Source organism: Aquarana catesbeiana, linkage group LG02 (assembly GCF_042186555.1).
Source record: "Aquarana catesbeiana isolate 2022-GZ linkage group LG02, ASM4218655v1, whole genome shotgun sequence".
Classification (NCBI taxonomy): Eukaryota; Metazoa; Chordata; class Amphibia; order Anura; family Ranidae; genus Aquarana; species Aquarana catesbeiana.
The window spans coordinates 287,738,784-287,758,604 of record NC_133325.1 but is presented as its reverse complement, the minus strand read 5'-3'; the positions used below and the strand labels follow the sequence as shown (position 1 = coordinate 287,758,604).

Here is a 19,821-nt window from a genome sequence, read left to right as displayed (position 1 = left end):
GTTAAACAGCTGTGGTAGCCAGAATTAACATATGCCTATTGCTTTAGTCTACATAAACAAAGCATAGTTTCACTTTAGTGTACTACAACTGAGAATTACATATATTTTTTTCCACCCTGGTGACACTCCTACTACAACTACTACTAAGATCTACCTACAAATCATTACTGGCATAAGTGTATTCATTTATAGCTGATGTCAGGCCAATCTGGAACATTGGCTGTGACATACAGGTAAGAAACAGATATTTTAGATTAGTTCTAGAGAGCAATATTGTGTGTTTATGGCTGCCAGAGATTTTCCAGCTTGTTTCAACCCTCCCCCTTATAATAAGAAAAATAATAAAGTCTAACTATCATAATGTCATCCGAATCCCACTAAGAACTGCAGTGGGTTTGAGAAGGTTTGAGAGGGTTTATGTACTGGGAGATGCCTAACTGCATTTTTTCAGTGAGAAATCTATTGATCTCCAGATCATTTATAGAAAAATTCCAGGTATGGATATTTTATACATAGTTACATTGGCCTAGCTTGAACCAGTGTAACTATGTATATACCACACCCGGGTGATGTCCCTGTAAGCTGGAAATCACTGATGCAGACACAGCTTGTCCAGTGCTCTCCGCTTTTTCCGGATCCTTTGTTGAGTGGCTGGCCGGATGCATTCTGAACATAGTAGGTCTGCCACTTGCCACGGGTGTCATTCAAATAATGCTTTGCCTTTTTTGAATGAATGCAAGGCGTCCTTTTATTGGATGAGTTGCAGAGGTGGGGTGGTGACATCAAGCTCTACACATTGTTCAATCAGAGAATTCTTTACATTCATTCAGAAAATGCAAAGCATTGTATGGGTGATGTCCCTGCCTATCCACCAACCTCCTGTATTCAGAATGTAGCAGGGAAGCCACTCAGCACGGGACCTGGAAGCTAGTGGGGGTCACTGGAGTAATGGAGTCTGCCAGTTTCCAGGGGCATCTGCCAGGTATAGTAAATACATAGTTACATTAGTCCAAGCTGGACCAATGCAGCTACTGTATGTAAAAAAATAACATACCTGGAGTTCTTCTTTAATTGTTGGTGTGAAAACTAAACAAGAAACACAGTAAACAATATTAACTTACTTTTCATGACAAAAAGAAGATTCTGAGATAGTACATCTTTGTTTTTCTCAATTGCTCCAAAAATATCATAAGTTACCTGAAAACACAAAGTCACAATTATTACTGCTTACAAATGGGTTATTCATACCTTAAACAGTTTTTTAATCATAATGTGTATTATTGCAGTCACAGTGTATCTGGTTACATGTAGATAGTACTAAATAGGCTAAATTAAATAGTGAGAATTATGTGGACAGTGAAAATCTAACTTAATAATTGTCTCTAGCTCTCAAGAGATACACTACATACATGAGTCATCACTGAGAGAAAGACACATATCTTTACTACACTTATTAACAAGTTTTGCACTGTATCTGTTGCACGATGAGAAAACCTAAGAAGGCAATTTAAATGCCTTCTCATTTACAGTATACATATTTATGTTGGACTCCTTTAGAAAATATCAGATCAAAAAGTTCTAAGAATACTATAACATATGAATAAACTGCTGTTTGTAAAATTTCCTGAGCAAGAACATGTATAAATATGCAATATAGTTTGCTAAATCCAGAGGCAAACAAATTGACAGCTAATATATAACTTATAAATTTATATTATTTCACATGCATATGGACTATTTTATTCTTTAAAAATAATTACGTGTTACAAGCATATTCAATAAGGTTATACAAACAATAATACCAATCTTCTTATAGTGATTTGACTACAGCAAAGTAAAATATGATTTATTTATTGTTAGTTACACCACCTATCCTCACCTCTCCATTAATCTGAGCTCTGCATTTCCATGTCAGTTTAATACAAATCAAAAAGAGCATTTAGGCTGGGTTCACACTGGTCCGACAAACGCTCCGACATTGGGAGCTCATGTCGCATGACGTGTGAAATTTAATGTTTCCCTATGGGAGCCGTCCTAACTGGTCCGACACAAGTCGTTCCGACTTTAGAAATGCTCCCTGTACTACTTTGGTCCGACTTTGATCCTACTTCAGCCTATTGACTATCATTGAAGTCGGATCAAAGTCGGATTGCCGTCTTGCATGATCCGACTTCGGCACGCGACTTGTGCTCAGATGTTCTTGAGGGGGAACTCCGCTCCAAATTTTAAATAAAAAACCGGCATGGGTTCCCCCTCCAAGAGCATACCAGGCCCTTGGGTCTGGTATGGACCTTGAGGGGAACCCCCTACGCCGAAAAAACGGCGTGGGGGGTCGCCCCCAATCCATACCAGACCCTTATCCGAGCACGCAGCCCGGCCGGACAGGAATGGGGGTGGGGACGAGCGAGCGCCCCCCCTCCTGAACCGTACCAGGCCGCATGCCCTCAACATGGGGGGTGGTGCCTTGGGGGAGGGGGCGCGCTGCGGCCCCCCCACCCCAAAGCACCTTGTCCCCATGTTGATGAGGACAAGGGCCTCTTCCCGACAACCCTGGCCGTTGATTGTCGGGGTCTGCGGGCGGGGGCTTATCGGAATCCGGGAGCCCCCTTTAATAAGGGGGGCCCCAGATCCCGGCCCCCCACCCTATGTGAATGAGTATGGGGTACATCGTACCCCTACCCATTCACCTAGGGAAAAAGTGTCAATTAAAAAAAAACACTACACAGATTTTTAAAGTAATTTATTAGACAGCTCCGGGGGTCTTCTTCCGACTTCGGGGGTCTCTCCGGTTCTTCTCCGCGCTCTCCGGGTCTTCTGCCGGGCTCCTCCGCTATTTTCTGCTCTTTTGCTATAGCGGAGGAGCCCGGTCTGCTGCCTTCTTCTCTTCGGGGGTCTCTCCGGTTCTTCTCCGCGCTCTCCGGACCTTCTGCCGGGCTCCTCCGCTCTCTTCTGCTCTTTTGCCGCTCTTTTGCTATAGCGAAGGAGCCCGGTCTTCAATCTTCTGCCTTCTGCCTTCTGCTCTCTTCTCCTGATGTTGACACGACGCTCTCTGGGGCTGGAATGCACTCTGAGCGCTCCGCTCTGACTTATATAGGTGGTGACCACGCCCCCTTATGCCGTCACAGTCCCTGGGTATGCTGGGACTATGACGGCATAAGGGGGCGTGGTCATCGGGTGATGACCACGCCCCCTAAAACGTCACAGTCCCAGCATGCCCAGGGACTGTGACGGCATAAGGGGGCGTGGTCACCACCTATATAAGTCAGAGCGGACTGCTCAGAGTGCATTCCAGCCCCAGAGAGCGTCGTGTCAACATCAGGAGAAGAGAGCAGAAGGCAGAAGGCAGAAGATTGAAGACCGGGCTCCTTCGCTATAGCAAAAGAGCGGCAAAAGAGCAGAAGAGAGCGGAGGAGCCCGGCAGAAGGTCCGGAGAGCGCGGAGAAGAACCGGAGAGACCCCCGAAGAGAAGAAGGCAGCAGACCGGGCTCCTCCGCTATAGCAAAAGAGCAGAAAATAGCGGAGGAGCCCGGCAGAAGACCCTGAGAGCGCGGAGAAGAACCGGAGAGACCCCCGAAGTCAGAAGAAGACCCCCGGAGCTGTCTAATAAATTACTTTAAAAATCTGTGTAGTGTTTTTTTTTAATTGACACTTTTTCCCTAGGTGAATGGGTAGGGGTACGATGTACCCCATACTCATTCACATAGGGTGGGGGGCCGGGATCTGGGGCCCCCCTTATTAAAGGGGGCTCCCGGATTCCGATAAGCCCCCGCCCGCAGACCCCGACAACCAACGGCCAGGGTTGTCGGGAAGAGGCCCTTGTCCTCATCAACATGGGGACAAGGTGCTTTGGGGTGGGGGGGGCGCAGCGCGCCCCCTCCCCCAAGGCACCACCCCCCATGTTGAGGGCATGCGGCCTGGTACGGTTCAGGAGGGGGGGGGGCGCTCGCTCGTCCCCACCCCCATTCCTGTCCGGCCGGGCTGCGTGCTCGGATAAGGGTCTGGTATGGATTGGGGGCGACCCCCCACGCCGTTTTTTCGGCGTAGGGGGTTCCCCTCAAGGTCCATACCAGACCCAAGGGCCTGGTATGCTCCTGGAGGGGGAACCCATGCCGGTTTTTTATTTAAAATTTGGCGCGGAGTTCCCCCTCAAGAACATCTGAGCACAAGTCGCGTGCCGAAGTCGGATCATGCAAGACGGCAATCCGACTTTGATCCGACTTCAATGATAGTCAATAGGCTGAAGTAGGATCAAAGTCGGACCAAAGTAGTACAGGGAGCATTTCTAAAGTCGGAACGACTTGTGTCGGACCAGTTAGGACGGCTCCCATAGGGAAACATTAAATTTCACACGTCATGCGACATGAGCTCCCAATGTCGGAGCGTTTGTCGGACCAGTGTGAACCCAGCCTGAGACTCAAATATGAGCAAGCAATCAAACTAAAGCGGTACCACCTGGGCAGGTTCCACAAAACCTAGGATACCAAGGGTAAGGTGAGCCTCCTGCCCTCACCACAACAAGATATTTAGATACAAATTGAGGGAAAAACTCTTTTCTCTATGCACTAGGATTCAGAAGGATCCCTTTAATCTTGCTCACCATTCAAGGTGCATAATCAAAAATCGCTTGTGATTTGAAGGCAGCACTGTGTGCTGAACATGATCTACAAATAGGATTAAGCTGTACATTAAGGGGCACCCACACAGATAGTGCTTGCAGTCTTAACTGCAAATTGCAGGTGGGGAACAGCACTCCAGTCTAGGATTTGTGACACATATTTCTCTGAATTAATAATTATAAATAAAAAGCATTCATCACAGTAATGCCCCGTACACACGGTCGGACATTGATCGGACATTCCGATAACAAAATCCTAGGATTTTTTCCGACGGATGTTGGCTCAAACTTGTCTTGCATACACATGGTCACACAAAGTTGTTGGAAAATCCGATCGTTCTGAACGCGGTGACGTAAAACACGTACGTCGGGACTATAAATGGGGCAGTAGCCAATAGCTTTCATCTCTTTATTTATTCTGAGCATGCGTGGCACTTTGTGCGTCGGATTTGTGTACACACTGTCGGAAATTCCGACAACGGATTTTGTTGTTGGAAAATTTTATAGCCTGCTCTCAAACTTTGTGTGTCGGAAAATCTGATGGAAAATGTGTGATGGAGCCTACACACTGTCGGAATTTCTGACAACAAGGTCCTATCACACATTTTCCATAGGAAAATCCGACCGTGTGTACAGGGCATTAGTGTCACTACTGGTGTTAAAGGCTGCAAGGCAGACAGGTCTCTTCATCTGAATAGGATCTCGGCAGTATGTTGGCTATTCACCAATTGAGTCTTGCACTGCCTCTACTAGACATCATTTCACCAATTTATCGAGTCAGGGACAGATTTATCGTGGGCAAAGAGGTATATTTCCCTATATAACAAACACTTTTTCAAATGATTAGTAGAAATGCTATACAGTAATCTCCTATAAGATTATTTATCCTTTGGCAAAATGTTCTAAATGCGGTGAGGACCAGTGAAGCCAGAAAAAGAGGTGCTAGGGGTAACTTATTGAAAGCTAGTGCATTTCAGAGCACACCAAGAAAACTCAAACCACCTTCAGCACAGGCTTTATTTTTCTGTTTCTAAATTCAGAAATGGCTAATACTTTGTCATATCTTAAATCTTTCCTCCTCCTGATTTGTGTGATACCTGTCACATTGAGAGGAAGGGAGGGTACATTGTCCCATGATAACATAGACAGAAATAAAACAGACTGTGGTTCTGAACCTTCTACACATTGCTTTTATTGTTCCACCTATCCCCTCCCTTCCTGTTTTGTCTAACTACTGTCTGGTCCCATGTTAAATAAGAACAATCACTGAAATGGGTTAGGGTTCAAAATAATTGTTGACAAAAGTAGTACTAATGAGACAGAGAGCTGTTCTGTTCAAATAGCCCTAATGGTGGAACTTTTGCTAAGCTGTCTAAATGGCCATTATAGAAACCAGGGATGAATGGGTCTAGTGTGGGATTCTACTCTGTTGCCTATTCACTAAAAAAGGCAGTGCCTAATGCACTTAGCTTAATGTTCGTGTCACATGCTGTAAACCTTTTAATATTAAAAAGTCAACAAAATCTACCTGTTGCAAGAGAGTAATGTGAAGTGTTGGTTTTCTGATATGGCCCCAGCATCAAGCCATTTATATAGATCAACCCAATGTATTTTGCTTTTTAAACAGCATACTTGTTTGTGCATTGACTGCGGCAATCTTGCCTTTTAGTTATAAATCTCTTTTATGAAACGTTTCTTTATCACAGTTATCCTAGCACATGTCTCTTCTTCTTAAAAAATAATTTCATGACATTTGCTTTCTCATCCCTATCTCATTTGCTTTCTTATCCCTTTCTTCCATGCTCGCCTCCAGGACTTTTCTATAGACTCTCTTATCTTCAAGAACTCCCTGCCTCGACCCATAGGGGTATTTCCTACTATGTCTGTCTTTAGGGGATCCCTGAAAGCTCATCTTTTTCAGGAAAGCCTATTCCACCTAACAACTGGAAAGCCTATTTCTACATAACAACTGAAATTTTACTACCTCCATCTGCTCATCCCTCACAGTTATTACATTTGTATCACTTGCCCTTCCCTTTTAGATTATAAGCTCTCATGAGTAGGCCCTCCTTGCCATCTTTTTCTTGAATCGTATTGTAACTGTACTGTCCCCCTTTATTTCTTAAAAAGTTCCACAAGCTGTTAGTGCTATATAAATAATGTACAATGTTATTAAAATAATAATAATAATAGCTTTCATTGGCAGTGTTTCTCCACTCTGATAATGTAGGGATATAACTTGTATTGTTTTCTCTGTGTTCATTCAGTTATGAAATACATTGGACTATGTTTCTGAGAACAGTGCTCCGTCTGCTAAAATATCTCACTGAATAAAAGCTTTATAGAGATTAACTAAAAAGATTACATGCAAATGAGATTTAACAGCAGCTTTGGGGAGAACTAATCTAATTTTGCTAGAAAGTATGTATTTTCTAATGATCATTCTCTGTGGAAAATGTTAATATTTAGCTGACTTGATATAAGGAAATTAAACATATTTTACAGAAAGAAGATACGGTAAACAAAAAGTATTTAGTAAAAAAAAAACGTACATCTAGGATGGAACCTGTCCTGATCGCATTATACCTTTTATAGCTGAGACTCTGAATACTGAATGTGGTGATGTGACTGCCCAGCAACAAGCATGTCTCCTGGAAGTTATTCAGAGGTACTCTCCATTATTATTTGAGAGTCTCAGCTGTGACAAGTTACAAGAGTAATGACAGGCTCCACCTAATACATTTTAAGTTAGAATTAGACAAATTGCTTTTTTTTTAAATAAATAATTGTTACCAGCATTTTTTTTTTCACTTATCATCTTTGGCAATTCAGTATACATTTTGCTAACCAATTACTTTTAACACAACTTTCAAAAGATAATTGTAATTTTGTAAAGTTATCCTTTACCTAGCTCCTAGCACCTGCTACCTGCCACAACTTGCCTCCTAGCACATCCATCACCCCCAAAGTCTTATATTTACCTTTCCTTGGCCCTGCCAAACTCCAATGCCAGCCACAAATTCCCCCCAACCCCCCAAGGATCCTGACTGGGCAGCTGTTTCTTCTCTGCATGCAAGGAAAAATTGTATTCATTGGCATGAACAGAGCATCTATTAGATGGTGGACACAGAAGAAGGAGCTGCTTGGTTGGCAGACTTTTCATTGGTGGCTGTACAGCATTCAAAAAGCCACAAAGTGGGGATCTGCCAAGAGGAAGAACAGGTGCGTATAGATACAGCTTCTTATTTAATTTCTTATTTGATGTACTATCTGTACAATAGGTAAATAATTTTTGGTTGTATTAATTCATCTTTAAATTATCAGCAATGAGCAGCAAAACAGCAGATGATTACATGTAACATTAATGCCCATTTACCGAGGCATGATGTTTTTATTTAAATAACTTTCTAGCGGGGGCAGTGCTTGGTGTGAAAAGGACCAGAGGCTTCAGCCTGAAGTCCAAGCCCAGTGGCAAGGGGGGGGGGGCGATTGACAGCTTGGCAGGGGGGGTTAGGCTCACTTGCTGGTTGCTGCCTGGCTCACCAATGCCCATCCATTCTGACCACTAAAGTGACCCCCCTGACACCTACATTGATCCCCCTGGCACATACACTGATCCCTCTGACACATACACTGACCCCCCCTGACACATATACTGACCCCCCCTGACACATACACTGACCCCCCTGACACATACACTGACCCCCCGACACATACATTGATCTCCCTGACACCTACATTGATCTCCCTGACACCTACATTGATCTCCCTGACACCTACATTGATCTCCCTGACACATACACTGATCTCCCTGACATATACATTGATCCCCCTGACACCTACATTGATCCCCCTGACACATACACTGATCCCCCTGACACCTACATTGATCCCCCTGACACATACACTGATCCCCCTGACACATACACTGATCCCGCTGACACATACACTGACCCCCCTGACACATGCACTGACCCCCCCGACACATGCACTGACCCCCCTGACACATACACTGATCCCCCTGACACATACATTGACCCCCCTGTGACAGGTGACCTCTTGACACCCCTGCAGCTCAGCCTTACCTGTGTAGTGTAGCCCATCTCATTCCGACCACTCCACAGCAGGCTGCACGCACCAGGGAGAGGGAGCCAGGATGGAAGAGAGAGCCAGGAAAGGAGAGCTGCTCCGTTGCCCACCTATTTGCACAGAGCAAACGGGGATCTCCCAGTGCCCAGCGTGGTCGCAGTGTCATTCCCACCTCCTCCTGGGCCCGACAGCGCCTATGATGGACGTCACACATCCCGCGGTCATTGGTCCGGTCTCGGCATTGGACCAGTGGGTTGTCCATCATAGGAGCCGGGTCCTGGAGGCGGGACTTTTTGTACATCACTCGGCCGCGCTGGATAAGCGGGAGATCATTCCCTGTTGCCTATGGAAACGGCTCAGGGATAATAGTGAATTTAGGACTATGGGCTTTTTGGGGGCACACTCAAGGCTCCAGCCCCCGTCAGCCCCCCCGACGCCACTGCTTTCTAGTATTTATTTAAAAGGGAACCTCTCATTATAGGTTTCTGGAAGCTGACATTTTTTAAAAGCTTTTTTAAAGATAAACCTTGAAATGCCAATAAGAATTTCACTTCTTATGAACTGTCACCTTACTGTAGTGCCAAAGAGTTAGCTGAAATGAAAATGACTTAATGCAGCCTTGATTTTGGTGGGAAACCTTTAGCAAAAAACAAACAAACAACAAAAAATGACATGGGGTCCCCTCCAAAAAGGAAAGGGAGATGTCATGAGAATGCCCCTTCCTTCTTGATTCATACCAGACTATGCCCTCAGCACTGATAGGGAAGAGGGCCCTATTTCCACATCCCTGGTCAGTAGATGCAGGGGTCTGCAAGGGGGACATTTAAACAAATCTGGAAGCCCCTTTTAGAATAAGGGAGGGGGGAGCAGATATCCAGCTGCTTCCATATGAATAAATATTGGGCACTCATTCACAAAAACATTTACAATGTAAATAAACACGCAGATATTGAGAACGTATTTAATAAAAACACAATGTTGTCGATCACATCATGCAGTGAAGTGGATCTATTGTCAATAACAGTGAAAGACTCACAACAGACACAAGCACAACAATAACCCACACCGATGAACGTCTCCCTTTAGACTTGCAACACAAATGACAGCAACTTGAGTGCCTGCTGAATGTCAGTACAAAAATGTCCAGTGATGCTAGCTAACATTATTGACCAAATATGGTCATGATCATATATGGTCAATGGCGTCACCCTAGATTTCCCTGGAAATTTTCCAAAGAGAAACAGGCAAATGAAAATAAATGTGTTTTCTATATCTTTCTAAATGTCACTTTTGCTGTGTCACAGCCTTTAATAAAAGACTGGCTTCCCCAAATATATATATATTTTTTGAGTCCCCTCTGGCAATTCCCAGCTACTAATGCCCATTTTTTTTTTACCAAAAGCCTTAAACAAATGACCAAGAAAAAAAAATAGAAGATTTGGCACTCGTAGACTTTATCATTGTTTTGGCTGTATAAGGCTTCATGTACATGGGACGTTTTTACAACCTCTCCTGAACGATTTAACTTGACAAATAGTAACCGATGTTTAAAACGTTCGCTTTGCTGTATTTTGCCGCATTTTGCCACATTTGCGTTTAGGTGTGTTTTTAAATTTTTTTTTTCAAATAGCCAAAAATTAAAAACTCCTGTAAATGAAACGCAGCTAAATGCGAGTTACCGTGTTTACGTGCATTTACAAGCTGTTACAGGCATTTGGCATTTCAAATGCCTCCGAATATCCGCCCTGAATGCATTTTTTTTTTTTTTGCATTCCAAAAAATGCTTCTAAACTCAACTGCCTAGAAACTACTATAAATGATCTTGTGTACATGTACTGATAAGAGAACATGGAGCACAGTTCAGGGGCAGCTGAAAAAAAAACGCTCAACTGCTCTTTAACGTCTGTTTACCAGCAGCAGTGTACATGAGGCGTAAGAGGTTTGGGTTTGCCGATCCTTCTGTAAACCAAGCCATAATTTAATTCCCTCTAAAAAAAATGTCTGCTTTAAGAAAGAGTTGGGCAGAAAATGGTACACTGATAAAATTCTGTATATATTACATTGTCCAAACCTTGTTTGTAGAATAAGCTTTTTTTAGATTAACCAAAATTGAAGTCAATTAAAACACACATTTTTATTTATTTATTTGTTTATTTACTTTTTAATGAGAAAATTTGAAGAGGAAAAAATTTAAAGCCCTGTGATCAAAACATTAATTTGAAGGGCTTATAAAAATAAGGAGACACAGGCTGACTAAGGAAGATCTTGCCTGCATGCTCAAATAAATAATTGCAGTTATTGAATGCATTGTAGATTCATATGCATTCCTATTTGGTCATTTAAAAAAAAAAAAACATTCTGCAGAAACACATTGATAATTTATAAACACACTGATTTTTTATCACAGATCAGAATAACAAATATCCATTTGGTTGCTACATTGATACAATCAAACTTCCTCAAGTATTTTGTTTTTGAGATGTTGTATCTCATTCTTAACAACCTGATTAGATCTGTGAATGTCATTGGTAATATTCTTTTTATAAACTTGTTTACACCACAGTACTACTTGCAATATGGTTAAAAATGCAAATCACAGTACACTTCAGTTTGCACAGAGGGATAAGTAGGCTTTGGTGTTAGTCCTGCTGGCAATTTACTCTTGCTAGAAAGACTAATTCTGATTATACAAAGGAGAGAATTTTGATGTCAGAAAACAATCTAATTCCTGGTTGAACAGTACCCTAAACATCCACAGTTCTGCTTTCTCCAGAAGATGGCACAGTAATTTTCTGAAGTAGTACAGTACCTACACTGCTTAATCACTTTCTTAGTGGTGTCAGCTGACAGTATGTATATAAGTACAAGCCATTTTTATGACACCATAAGCCAAGCCTTCAATTGTATTTAATGGAATTTGTAGAAGTTTCATTATATTTGCATGGTCATATCTGAATAACAGACCGATACCAGCTGAAGAATAAGATCTTTTAGGCCGGTTTACCAGCAAGCGAAGGTGTAACTTGGGAGGACGGGGCAATAGTACCCTCCACTTTTCTTCACATTGGGATCACTACTAGTGTTCCACTTATGTAAAAAAAAAAAAAAGTGAAATGCCAACCCAAGTAGAATTCTCTAGTTATCCCTCAAATTCATACACCCACAGATATGAGATGACAAATGCTAATTCCCAAATTTTCATTGTCCAAAGGATCTGTTCCCAGTGGATCTTTGAGAAAACAATCAGGCAAGTGTGCTAGAAAGCTTGTCCCAGTTGTTATTAATCATCTTTCCACAAGCAGCACCAGCATCATCTATTGGCAATGGTCAGCTCCCCCTCCCTCCATAGACACAACCATGATGCTTGGCCAAGCACAATCACACTTATGTCTACACCAGATGAAGATAGTGACTGTGGAGAACTCCCCATGTATGTCTATCGGCAGTTTAACTTTCCTTGGATAGAAGACTAATTTATTCATAATAGTTCTGCTTACAATTTACAGTTCCTGAAAGTGCAGATTAAGAAGGCCATCAAAACAATTCTCTTTTCATAACTATGGGCTCTAGAGTTCTTCACAGAATATTTAGGGAGCATCAGGGTCAGCCTGGACATATAATCTATCCAGGGTGTTTTAAATCATAATCTGAGACAGCCATACTGATTACTCAGCTGACAGTAATGTGAGATTGCTTCAGTGCTTACAAACATTAACTGCATTGCTTATTAAAGAACCCTTCCCGATTACATATTTTGAAGGTATTATTATTTATATACATTTAGCTTTAAAAAACCTTTAATACTGTATTAAATAAGATCTCTTATCAGGTTTATAACATTAGTTTAACAATGAAAGCATGCAAGAAACTGGAAAGAGTATTTCTCACTTTCCAAGAAAACACAAAATAGCTTAAGTAACTGTGAATCAAAGGCAAAGACAAGGTTGAACAGCACAAGTCTGGAATGTACCTTGTGACTGTCACAAGAACCCAAGAAAAAATAATTAGCAGCGCTTACACATGTTTGAGAAAATGGCAAATCTCCTTGAAGCTAGGTATTTGCTGGCATTCGCATGTTTCAAAGTTAAAGGAAACTACAATTAAACTAGAAGTTGCTCCTGGGAAAAAGTCAAGCTTCATAAAATCCTAAACAGAATATTGCTGTGTTTATATCTTAAAAGAAATGATACTTAAAAAAAAATTAAAAAAAAACATGATAGAGAAAACAAACACTGGATAATTTAATGTGATGTAGGTGGAAAGGAGCTTGGCTGGAATGCAGGATGGGCCATCAAGTAAGAAGAGGAGGTGGTTCACAAGTTGTTGCAGTAATATTGTAATTGTTTATGCCAACAAGCAATAATATTTGCTTTAAAACTTACAAGTAATCATAAAACTACTCTGAGAAATTTCTTGGCAGTAATGAAGTAGCAGGAGCCAACTTATCATTTTAATACCTGATATACGGTCAGGGCTAACTTAACCATTAAGCAAAATAAGCACATGCTTAAAGGCAACAAGGCAACAATCCCTAGCTATCATGCTCCTAAAGGATCGGTGAATTTAAAAACAAAGTGTACTTATCCCTTTGCCCCTTTGTCCTGACCTACCCAATCCCCCTCCACCGATGTATACTTATCAAGATCTGACTGTCACAGGGTCCATTTTTTTATTTACATCTCATGCTGCAGGATATTTTAAGAAGGTAGTACTTTTTTAACAATGTCCAATAAATAGTGGTTTTAGAAACCTGGGTGAAAAGTAATACTGTATAACCTTTACCCTGGGTTTTTCTTAGGAATGGGACTACAGATTTATTAGGGATACTGGGGTGAATAAATATAGTCAGTATTGATAAGGTTATTTCCTTGATATGTATGGCATAACACTTGGGAATTAACGTCATCTGGAGAGAGTTAACTGGTTACATAGGTGCTATTTTACCATATGTCATGTTACTGAAGTTCTGAATATCACACTTATAAGGTGGTATTTAGGTAGTATGATATATAAATGCCATGTTGCTATATACCATGTTAATGAATTGTTATGTTACACAAGTGTCATATTTCTCAATACCATGTTTTGAGAGGCAATATTGTTCAGTAAAAATGTGCCAGAAATCATAATATTCTTTCCTCACAAATGTATTCTTCCACAACTGACCAGTGTAGAATTCACAATAATCCCAAGGAGAAAGGGGTATCCTCTACCCAGCAGCAGCACATAGCAGTCCATCTAACTCTGGACTTTATTTGAGTTGTGTGTTCACTTTCTCAATCATCAATGGCTGCAATACCCACTCAGGTTCTGACTTGGGCACACTATGGGGTTTATTTACTAAAGCTAGAGAGGGCAAACTTAGTCACAATTCTGCAGAGAAACCATTCAGCTTCCAGGTTGTATTGCTAAAGCTTAATTAAACAAGCTGAGGTTAGAAGCTCATTGGTTGCTGTGCAGAATTGTGACTATTTTTGCCCTCTCTAGCTGTAGTAAATAAACCCCTATGTATGCAGTTTAATTTTTTTTCTTTGACCATAGGGAATGATAGAAGATTGCTCTCATTTTGCTGCGGTTATCTACCATCCAGCTCTATACACACAGCTGTGCTCATAAGTTTATTAAGAATTCATGATTTGTTGGCCATTTTTCAGAGATGAATGATAACACAAAAACTTTTCTTTCACTCATGGTTAGTGTTTGGCTGAAGCCATTTATTATCATTCAACTGTGTTTACTCTTTTAAAATCATAATGACAACAGAAACTACCCATATGACCCTGATCAAAAGTTTACATACCCTGGTGATTTTGGCCTGATAACTTGCACACAAGTTGACACAGAGGGATTTGAATGGCTATTAAAGGTAACCATCCTCACCTGTGATCTGTTTGCTTGTAATTAGTGTGTGTGCATAAAAGGTCAATGCGTTTCTGGACTCCTGACAGACCCTTGCATCTTTCATCCAGTGCTGCACTGACATTTCTGTATTCTGAGTCATGGGGAAAGCAAAAGAATTGTCAAAGGATCTGCGGGAAAAGGTAGTTGATCTATATAAAACAGGAAAGGGATATAAAAATATATCCAAGGAATTGAGAATGAGCAATCAGAAGTGTTCAAACTCTAATCAAGAAGTGGAAAATGAGCGGTTCTGTTGAAACCAAACCACAGTCAGGTAGACCAACTAAAATTTTAGCCATGACTGCCAGGAAAATTGTTCGGAATGCAAAGAAAAACCCACAAATAACTTCAGGTGAAATACAGGACTCTCTGAAAACATGTGGTGCGGCTGTTTCAAGATGCACAATAAGGAGGCACTTGTAGAAAGATGGGCTGCATGGTCGAGTCGCCAGAAGAAAGCCATTACTACGCAAATGCCACAAAGTATCCCACTTATAATACATCAAACAGTACAGAGACAAGCCTCGAACCTTCTGGCACAAAGTCACTTGGAGTGATGAGATGAAAATTTACCTTTTTGGCCACAACCATAAACGCTACATTTGGAGAGAAGTCAACAAGGCCTATGAAGAAAGGTACACCATTCCTACTGTAAAACATGGAGGTGAATCACTGATTATTTGGGGATGTGTGAGCTACAAGGGCACAGGAAATTTGGTAAAAATTGATGGCAAGATGAATGCACTATGTTATCAAAAAATACTGGAGGAACATTTGCATTCATCAGTCAGGAAGCTGCGCATGGGATGTACTTGGACATTCCAACATGACAAAGATCCAAAACACAAAGCCAAGTCAACCTGTCATTGGCTACAGCAGAATAAAGTGAAGGTTCTGGAGTGGCCATCTTAGTCTCCTGACCTCAATATCATTGAGCCACTCTGGGGAGATCTCAAACATGCAGTTCATGCAAGACAGCCCAAGAATTTACAGGAACTTGAGGCTTTTTGCCAAATGGAATGGGCAGATTTACCATCTGAGAAGATAAAGAGCCTCATCCACAAATACCACAAAAGACTTATATATATATATATATATTATATATATATATATATATATATATATATATATATATATATATATATATACTCTGCATTAGAGGTGCACATCTTCACTGGTCTCACGATTCGATTACGATTATCTGGTCAACGATTCAGATCAATTCCGCGATGCATCACGATTACCGACGAGCTCCCACTTCTGCTTGGGCCACCTAGGTGCCCCCCCTCCCTGCAATCTTCTGGGACACATCACAGGTCCCAAAAGATTGCCCAGCCATTCAGGACAGCGCAGTGAGACATGCGCACCCGGCTGTGAAGCTGAAAGCTGTCACAGCCGGATGCCCACAGTAGAATTGCCAGCGCTGTGGACAGGTGGGGGGAGAGAAAGGAGGGTTTGGGTGGCCACGTCGCTGAATTGTTGGACAGGTGAGTGTCTTTTTATTAAAAGTCAGAAGATACACTTTTTTTGTAACTGCTGACTTTTAATAAACAAAAAATTGACTGGAACTCCACTTTGAAATAAAAATAACCTCTCTCCCTTAAAAAGTGCACTAATCCGATGCACTACAGGGTACAGGCTTTCAGGAGGGATAGAATCCACAGCTGACAAAAAGCCCTGTGAAGTTCCCTGTACTATCTCTGCTGACAGTTCCCTGGCTTCCCCGTTTGCACCTTCCAGCACACTAGTAGTTAACACAATGGAATGTGCAAATGGGGAAGCCAGGGAACTGTCAGCACAGAGGTGTAAGTAGAGTACAAACACATTTGTCTCTTCATTCAAGGCCGTGTATCCATGGATGGTTATTAAATGTTGTGCAGTAACATATTCACATTGAGGCCTCTGTTGGAATGGGCAGTGCAGCTATTTACGTTTAGCCCAGTGGGTGTCGGCACATAACAAAATCCTGTGCTTCTCCTATATCTTCTCCCAACATGGTAATCACCTCAGAAAAGGAATTTTTAGCCCTCAACGACCTACACAGAACTGCTGATTCTGTCAAACGTGGGAGGTCAGCCAATCATTGGTGTGCCAGTTTATAGGTTGTGAGCACGCTGACAGCAGACAGGCCCTGCTCTGGATTTTTTTATATAAATATAATGGTGGGATGGAAATGCATTTTTTTTCTGTGACTGCCCGGCCCGCCTCTCTGCTCTTACATCTCACGTCTCTCCTGTCATCAGCGGGCGGGGCTGAGAATTCTCCGCTGACGTCAGGAGAGACATGAGACGTGAGAGCAGAAAGGCTGGCTGGGCAGTCACATGAGCGGCATGTATTGTACGGAGCGCTCTCCCGGGAGGGGCAGGGCAAGTCAGGATGAAGTCACCCAGCAATCGTTTTTTACGCGGTCGTATGCATTGATGCCGAATTAGGGACACCCGAATCACGATGCAGCGATTCATTTCAGCACCCCTACTCTGCATTCAGTGTAGTGTGTGTGTGTGTGTGTATATATATATATATATATATATATATATATATATATATATATATATATATATATATACAGTCTAGTTTATATACATATATGTATACTCTGCATTGAGTGTAGCGTGTATCTCTATACAGTTCATTGGGTGGTGTACATTATCCCTTTCATGACTAAGCCTATTTTTGAAATTTGGTGTTTACAAGTTAAAATCCATATTTTTTGCTAGAAAATTACTTAGAGTTCCCAAACATTATATATATTTTTTTAGCAGAGAATCTAAAGAATAAAATGGCGATTGTTGCAATATTTTTTATCACACGGTATTTGTGCAGCGGTGTTTTAAACGCAAATTTTTGGAAAAGGGACACTTTCATGAATTTTAAAAAATCCAAACAGTAAAGTTACCCCAATTTTTTTGTATAATGTGAAAGATGATGTTATGCCGAGTAAATAGATACCAAACATGTCACCCTTTCTAATTGCACGCACTCGTGGAATGGCGACAAACTACAGTACCTATGAATTTCCATAGTCGACGCTTTAAAATTTTTTTACGGTTACCAGGTTTGAGTTACAGAGGAGGTCCAGGGCTAGAATTATTGTTTTCGCTCCGACGATCGCGGTGATACCTCACATGTGTGATTTGAACACTGTTTACATATGTGGGCGCGACTTCCGTATGCGTTTTCTTCACTGCACGAGCTCACGGGGACAGGGGCACTTTAAAAAAAAAATTTTTTTTTAATTTATTTTATTTATTTTTTACTTTATAAATTGTGTTTTAAAAAAAATTTTTTTTTACTTTTATTGCTGTCACGAGGAATGTAAACATCCCTTGTGACAGTAATAGGTAGTGACAGGTACTCTTTATGGAGGGATGGGGGGTCTAAAAGACCCCCCATCCCTCCTTTACACTTCAAAGTATTCAGATCGCCGAAAACGGCGATTCTGAATACTGTGTACTTTTTTAAATTCTGCGCCATTGGCAGCCGAGTAAACGGGAAGTGACGTCATGACGTCGCTTCCGCGTTTACAATGAGAAGGCTGGAACGAAGCCGCCCACAGCTTCGTTCCAGCCCGCCCCCAGCCGCCGAAGGTACACGATCAGACACCGGGCCTCCCGATCGCACGGGAGGCCCGGTAACAGCTGCGGGAGGCGGCGGGAGGGGGGATGTCCCCTCCCGCTCCGTAGGTATCGCATCGGTTGTTATACATGGGTAGCCGCTGTATATATATATACACTCTGCATTCAGTGTAGCCTATATATACAGTGCATTCGGTGGTATACAGTTTCTAATACACTTCAAGTGGTGTACACAGTATATAATACCATGTGTACAGTTTCTAATACAGTGCAGGCAGTGTAAACAGTATATAATACAGTGTGTACAGTTTCTAATACCCTTCAGGTGGTATACACAGCATATAATACAGTGCAGCCGGTGTACCATTTCTTATACAGTGCAGGGGGTGTACACAGTAAATAATACAGTGTAGTGTGCTGTGAAAAAAAAAATCCCCATCATGTACGGAAGGCCACCAAGGAGAGGCAGATGCTCACAGGCCACTAAAAGAGGGCAAGCAGCTACTGTGTCTACAGTCAACAGTGGTGGTTGTGGATGGTGCGGCACGCTTGTCCTTTTTTCTGCTGCTGGCCGTGTTATTGAGCCACAACATGCAGAAGAGTTGGTGGAGTGGATAATGAAGCTGTCCTCATCCTCCTCATCCTCAGTCACCCAGGCTCATAGTAGTGTGCCTTCCAATGCAGCTGCCAAAGCGGCCTATTCCACCGGCTCCTTGTCCACAGTTACTCCTTTCGTAGCCCCACCTTCATGCATGGAGGTGTCCCCAGAATTATTCGACCACAGTGTCGGTTACATGCTGCTGGGGGATGCGCAGCAATTTGAAGGCTCCAATGATGGTTCCCAGGTGGAGGAAAGGAATAACGTGAGCCTAGAGAGAGGGAGTGCCACAGAAGGACAAGAAACTGGAAGTCATGTTGCCCGAGCTGCAACATACTGCCAAGTTTGCTCCAGTGACGAGGAGGGAGGGGATGATGAGGTCACTGACCATACTTGGGTGCCTGAGAGAAGAGAGGAGGAAAGTGAGGAGGAGGAGGAGGCACAACTCCAACGAGGCAGGATGTCCAGGGGTCATCTTAAGGGCAGCCACCCTATTGCATCACACCGCAGAGCTCCGCAGGTGCAGGGCACTGCTGACTCCCTGCTGACTTTTAAAAGTTCCTTTTGTGTAGCAGATTGCATCGTTGCTGTTTGCAACCTATGTCTAAGGTGGATCAAGCATGGCCAGAACAGCAGCTGTTTGGTCACCACATGCTTGACCAGACATATGAGGACCTGCCATGCAGTCCGTTTGCAGCAGCACCTGAAAGACCCACATCCTAGAAAAAGGCAGACTTCTCCTTGCTCCTCATCTGGGATCTCAAACCCTACTATACCTCCAGTCCTCTCAAAAACCTGCACTGAGAGGAATGAAGTTAAAGCAATTGGTGTCACAAGTACTTGCAGCCAATCTGCTAGCAGTACACCACCAGTTGATTACAGCAGGCAAATTTTCCTACCCCAGATGCTGAACCATAAAAAGAAATTTGGTCCCAGCCATCCACATGCTCAGCATCTAAATACTAGCTTGGCCAAATTGCTAGCACTGCAACTGCTACCTTTTCAGGTAGACTCAGCCCCCTTTCGTGAATTTGTGGAATGTG

The 19,821-nt window shown here is 42.4% G+C and overlaps 1 protein-coding gene across 5 annotated transcripts in view; it reads right to left on the bottom strand.

Moving 5' to 3' along the window:
• Nucleotides 1-19,821, bottom strand: part of MYO16 (myosin XVI) — a 669,347-nt gene that overhangs the window by 107,424 nt on the left and 542,102 nt on the right. For all 5 annotated transcript variants that reach the window (XM_073614485.1, XM_073614486.1, XM_073614487.1 and 2 more), the window contains exon 24: nucleotides 1,122-1,197. In XM_073614485.1, the coding sequence (XP_073470586.1) occupies nucleotides 1,122-1,197 (76 nt within the window). The remainder of the gene's footprint in view (nucleotides 1-1,121; nucleotides 1,198-19,821) is intronic.